General features: G+C 41.3%; 1 protein-coding gene across 2 annotated transcripts in view; it reads right to left on the bottom strand.

Moving 5' to 3' along the window:
* Window positions 1–577: 577 nt before the first annotated feature.
* The window catches only part of rai14 (retinoic acid induced 14), a 49,872-nt gene continuing 44,449 nt past the window's right edge, over window positions 578–6,000 (bottom strand). For both annotated transcript variants that reach the window (XM_033646760.2, XM_033646761.2), the window contains 5 exons: window positions 5,735–5,903; window positions 5,463–5,630; window positions 4,139–4,297; window positions 3,936–4,001; window positions 578–2,467 (listed from right to left, as the gene is read on the bottom strand). In XM_033646760.2, coding sequence (XP_033502651.1) covers window positions 2,381–2,467; window positions 3,936–4,001; window positions 4,139–4,297; window positions 5,463–5,630; window positions 5,735–5,903 — 649 coding nt within the window. In that variant the 3' untranslated portion in view covers window positions 578–2,380. The remainder of the gene's footprint in view (window positions 2,468–3,935; window positions 4,002–4,138; window positions 4,298–5,462; window positions 5,631–5,734; window positions 5,904–6,000) is intronic.

Genomic DNA, 6,000 nt, shown 5'->3' with positions numbered 1-6,000 from the left:
GATCATTGCCATGGTAACTTATGTCCATTGATTAATTGCAAATGTTTCTCAACAAAGCTTCGATGTCCCAAAACTGGTATTCGGGACAGCACTAGTAAACATTAATGGCATACTCCTCGGCTAGCAGTAGATGCACACTTCCTTCTACACGCTGATACAGTTGGTGGGTGAAACTCAGTCGAAAGAAAATAGTTCCTACATGAAACTGCTCACAACAAGGTCTGTGGATTATCTTGAGTAATCGGGTCAGGATTTTTGGAGAGAGACATTGCTGTTGAGTTTTTCCAAATGTATTTTTTAGGGTGCCTTGAGCACCACAAGCTGAGTGCCATCTAGTTCCATTATATTCAAGAGAAGGCAGACATCTCTACGGCCGATATCTCCAACACTCTGTAACTCACACCCAAACAATCTAGACTGATAAACAGCACTACAGGGAAATGGAAAAAAAACATTTTTTGATTTTGGGTGAACCGTCCCATTACGGTTTCAAATTAATTAATGTTACGTTTCTTACAATAATGAGGCCATTTCCATATGTTTTGATAAGAGGAAAACCAAAACTGAGACACGCTGGTACAGTATCTTGAAAATTTATTAATGTGGGCAAAAAGCAGTTGGCAAACGAGCATTTTTTTCATGTCACTACAAAACCGTTAGAGAGGAAACAACCAACAGAAGAGCTGTTTCTGTCTTTTCCCTTTCTTGTTACAAAACATTTCAGTCAAGGCCTAGAGAGAAAGGGAGAGACATTGATGATGTTCTACAACCTATGATATAAAGCCAAAGCTCTACTCAGGGTCTAACAAAGCTCAGTCAGGTGTGAATCATGTTCAGTACAAAAGTTCCTGAGTGAGAGACGAGGGTGGTAGCTTCAGTCAGTCAAGTTTATCAGCGTTAGTGTTGGGTGTGTGTTGTCAATAATCTCAGACTTTGTACAGAAGGGTGATTATCTAAGTGCGTATGGCTCTGAGTACAGTACTAAGGCAAAGGAGTGTGATGTGACAACAGTTCAGACGCCTGTAGAGGACAGAGAAATGCATTTAAAATGTATTCTGTACAGTGTAAATCCGTACCTACAAAGAAACACTGAAAGAGAGATGGGAGTATCACAAGTAGAGAGACAGAAAAAAACATTCCTGGTAAATGTAAATAAATTAATAAGGAAGCCTGCTGAAATTGGCATCTACAACAACTGTGATATTTGATGGTAATTCTCAGGTGAAAGTACTGCAGACAGACGTGTGACGGCACACTCAACCATTTGCTTTCAGCCAACACATTTTGCATGCTTTTCAAGTAAGGAATTTCTAAACAAAAGACCAAAATGTAAGATTAGACAAGAGGAGAGAAATGTAAAAATCTTCCCTCCTAACTTACTATCCACTGAGTCAAAGACAAAAATATTGAGCCCATACTGCTGGGCATTTGTTACAACTGATATTTTTTAATACAGAATAACAGGAAGCTAATTCAGGTGTCACTAGACCAATTAGTGCGTTGTTATAATCAGGGGAAAAGGAATTTCATTCACACATAACACAAAACAAGGCCATCAAAAATACAGCTATCAAACCTCTTCATTAAAGTACAGTATCTTAGAAAACATGGCATGGTAATACAATTCTGCAAAATACATTTTTATAAATTTTTGTGCTGATAGGAAAATAGCAGTACAAACAGTATCATGCATTTTCTTCATAGAAGTGCGGCCAGAAAAACATTTCTATGCAATATTTGGGCTGGCGTTGAGCATGCATTGTTGAGAGGGCACAAATAATTTAGATTGCATCGAGAAAATGTCGACCACTATGAAACCTTTAGACAACAAGTAAAATAATACTAACACTGTTGTATCATAAAATAGATACTACCAACAGCAGCAAGTCTTTTATTTCTCTAAGCGCACATTGTAACAGAAACAAACCACATCAAACGCACTGTTTTCAGTGGACCGATTAGTGCGCACATACATGTATGTTTCACGCTTGTCCAACTGCATGTGATTTAAGGTTACTGCACATTGACAGTGTAGTGTTAACATGCACATACTGAGATTATAAGTTTGGCTGGAACCACTTGGTTCATTTATTCATGTGAACGGTCAACTGGCTGAGGTTTCCCAAAAACATCTTCCATCATAACATTGATGACCTTTGGATCTTACTTGGTCCTGACATTAGCAAAGGCAATGAACATGATTGTAAACCTACTCCTCATCAACAAATACTTAAGGTTCATCCAGAGGCACCATAAGTTGGCCTTACTTGTAATCAGCACAAGCAACGTGTGAACTGTGACGACAGAACGTGTAGTGACAGCAGCAGTTCACTTCAGTTTCGTTCACAACATGCTTTTGGGAAACCAGGCCTAGCGTGTCTTAGCAGGCCTCCTTGGCTTGGCTTGGCACCTTGCACATCATCAGGATCTGCTTTAAGGCTTTCTGAACATCCTCGTCCATCTGACCCTGAGGGCACACACAAAAAAAAAAAAAACACTTTTCAGTTGGTTTGTCCAGGCTTTAAGATGTCTTCTGCTGCCACACCAGTAAAATGAAGGTGGATGTAATTGTTTGTAGTGAACATTAACAGATCTCACTGTAAACCCCTTCCACCGGAACTAATTTCTACCAAAGGGATTATCCCATATGCTGTAGAGTATTTTAAAAAGACATTTTCTGTCTTTGTGAGCTCCTCAAATACATTGCCACTCACCTTCATTGTATTGGGATGGAGGACAAAAATTTAACCCAATACTGTCTGCATGGTTAGATACCACAACCACTCCTTTAAAATTTGAAGTGAAAAACTTACAGGCCTCTGCAGTGCTCTTGCAAGGTTTTTACAGGTATCAGACAGTTAAATTTAATGCTTTTTAAGACCCGTTCAAGACACCTTTTCACCAAATTTAGGACAGATTTTTGGACAAATCATGTTTTACTTTAAGCATTGCAGGCAAGTAGTATATATGTGGTCTTGTACAGAGGTGAGTGTTATGTAGGAATATGGTTATTAGAGTGAGTTAAGTCAATCTATATTTAGACAACAGATGAGTGCAAGTATGAAGTAAATTGACAGTATTATAGTTTTTGAATGATTTGTAATGTAGTAGTAAAGACTTCACAAATTCAAATTTAAAGGCGCTGTATGTAAGAATGTGGCCAAAACAGTTACTGCACTCAAATTCAAAATACTGCCGCAAGTCGTGTCCGCCCCCCCTCCCCTACAGATTCGAGGTTGCTGGACAGCGGCACGCTGGAGACTGATTTGTTAGCCCATGGGCAGCTGCCGTGGCAGGGCCGTGTTGCCGCGTCCTTGATCTTCGATTTTCCAGCAGACCGTTCGAGCAAGTCCGGCTTCTCTGCTGCTAACGCTGCTGCCGGGATACAGCTGAGGAGACTGCTAATGCTATGTACTGGGACACTGCTAATGCTGCTTGCCGTGCTGCTGTAGCTCAGTCGTAACTGTAACTGATGCTGAGACTCTACTGACTGCGTGACTGATAGACGGCGGTGGGTGGCGCAACAGGCCAAAACACAAATTCAAAACATAAACATGATTTGCGGACCGTAAAAATTTTTTTTAGATGCAAATATTCTGGCTGTACTATTGTTGTCGGTGAGATCAGTATGTTATATGAACATTATTCCTTAGTCTCTGTGACATATTAGGAGGATTTTATGACTATTTGCTTTAGATTTCTTACATATAGCTCCTTTAAGACTAAATGTCTTAAATTCAATGTTACAACAATAAGGCCTTAAAAGCCATTAAATAAAGACTTTTAAGGACCTACAGACACTGTGTCTTGTTCAATATTGGACCATTTTCAAAAATTGTTGTTCCTTAGACACTAAAACATGTTAAAATAGGGTCCAGGTTACAAAACTTAACCTTTAACTTTCACTCTTTAGGCAATCACGTGGATGTATTTACCTGGACAGCATAGAGGAGGTGCATCCTGTAGACTGACACGATCTCATGGTGCTGCTTCTTTGACTCCTGCACAGACAACATGAGGTAAATACAAATTTTTTCACCTTCACTTTTAAGCACTCAAAGCACAGTTTGCTTGTGTGTTTTAAAATGGGAATTATTGAGTGTTCTATCTAAAAAAATATATGTTGATCCAATCTTACAGCTAGCTGGTACTGCAGTTGTTTGATTTGTTGCTGCAATGTCTCCAGCTGCTGGCTTTGCTGCTGTCTCTTGGAGGGAGAACCAGAGCTGTAGGAGAGCTGTGATAGGCTGTTTAAGGCGTCCCTCAGCTTTCCAACCTCCCGTGACAGGTCATCTATCTGAAGGGGGAAAACATAAAACATGCAGGTAATGAAACAATTCATTTACAGCTTGATAACAGAGCCCTGATTGGACTGTCTCGGGTTTAGGTTGACCAGTGTCTAAAAATACATCACAACCAATTTCTAATGCCTGGTTCAGACTACACGACATTTTTGTCTGTTCCGACAGTCACTATGTCACATTAGGCGATTGTGGATAGGGCTGGGCCGTATGGCCTAAAATCAATATCACGGTATTATTTTGGGGGGATGCGGTGACGGTATGATATCGTGTTATCGTCTTCTCTCTTTCTTTTTTTACACCTTAAATAAAACAATTTAAAAAGCCATACAAGTCTAGGATGGAACCTATTTATCGTCAGAAGTAAAAGGGTTGCTAATCCATCTATTATTGTGTATTAAACGTTATATAGTATGTATAAACGTTAGAGGGAAGAGGGAGGGCCAGCAGCTCCCGGGCCCGGCTTTGGTGTGGTCGGCCAGGCCACCTCCATCATGTAGCGAAGGAGGTGCGTGAGGCAGGCCGGGCCCCGTTCTGCTGCTGTAGCTGGAGTACTGCAGTATGACGGTAACCACAAAAGCAGTACCATGGCTCATGTTTACTGCGGTAAGTTACCGTCACCGCGAAAACCGCCCAGCCCTAATTGTGGGTGTTCACATGCCAGCTGAAATGTTATTGTAGTAACGTAAAAAGCACCACCAGATGGCAGGAGCTACATTTGAAGTACCACATGCAAACATGCAAGTCACTGAATCCTCCACAACAAGTTCTTACAAATGTTTCACAATAAAAGCCTGTTTTATAAAATGAAGGGATTCTCTCAACCAAAGTTAGAACAGGGTTTTAATTTAAGTTCAAGTGTAGCTCCTGCCATCTGGTGGTGCTTTTTATGTTACTACAATAACATTTCGGCTGGCACATGAACAGAAACAGTGACTAAAATAATAGTAATAATAATAAAAATAGGACAAGAATAACCTGATGACATCACACATGTTGGGGATGATTGGTGTGGACTATCGTGTAGTGTGTCCTGTCTGTCGGCCAAGTCACGGCACAATTTTATGACTTCACCATCATGTAATCTGACACAGTGACTGCAGGACAAAAATGTTGTGTAGTGTGATGTGGTTCTGAAGTGTCAACCAGATGATTACTGACCCTCTTGTTCTTCTCTCTCTCTGAGGCAGTGTGGTTCTCCACCAGCTGTTTCAGCTGAGACACAGCATCCTGGGCCTCAGCCAGCCTCGTGGTGAGAGTTTGGTTCTCCTTCTCCCTGGACATCACCAGCTCCTGCAGGGCCTCCCGCTCTGCTCGATTATCCCGTGCCTAGAAGATAGGTAAGTTTTAAGAAATGCACTGTATGGAAAGACTAACAGTCAACATTTAAAGGTTGGTTTTTATCCTCTTCTGGGGCTCCTCCTCCCTCTCACCTTCTGCCATGCATCAGCAGCTTCCAGAGCCATCTCGTCCTGCTTCCTGAGGGCCTCCTGGAGGAGCTGCGTCAGGTGGTTCACCTCACCCTCCAGCTGCTCTCGTGCTGTCTCGAGTTCCACACGGGAGACTGAATCATCTGAGGTAACATCTTTCTCTGCTGTCAGCCTTTTGGTGAAATAGACACAAGAATCCCATGGTGACCTTGATAAACCCTTCACTTCAGTAGGAGAAATTGTTTTCATATTAATCTAGCCTTTTAGCC

The sequence above is a fragment of the Epinephelus lanceolatus genome, chromosome 19 (assembly GCF_041903045.1).
Source record: "Epinephelus lanceolatus isolate andai-2023 chromosome 19, ASM4190304v1, whole genome shotgun sequence".
Classification (NCBI taxonomy): Eukaryota; Metazoa; Chordata; class Actinopteri; order Perciformes; family Serranidae; genus Epinephelus; species Epinephelus lanceolatus.
The sequence above is the reverse complement of the archived record's forward strand: the minus strand, read 5'-3'. Positions and strand labels throughout refer to the sequence as shown.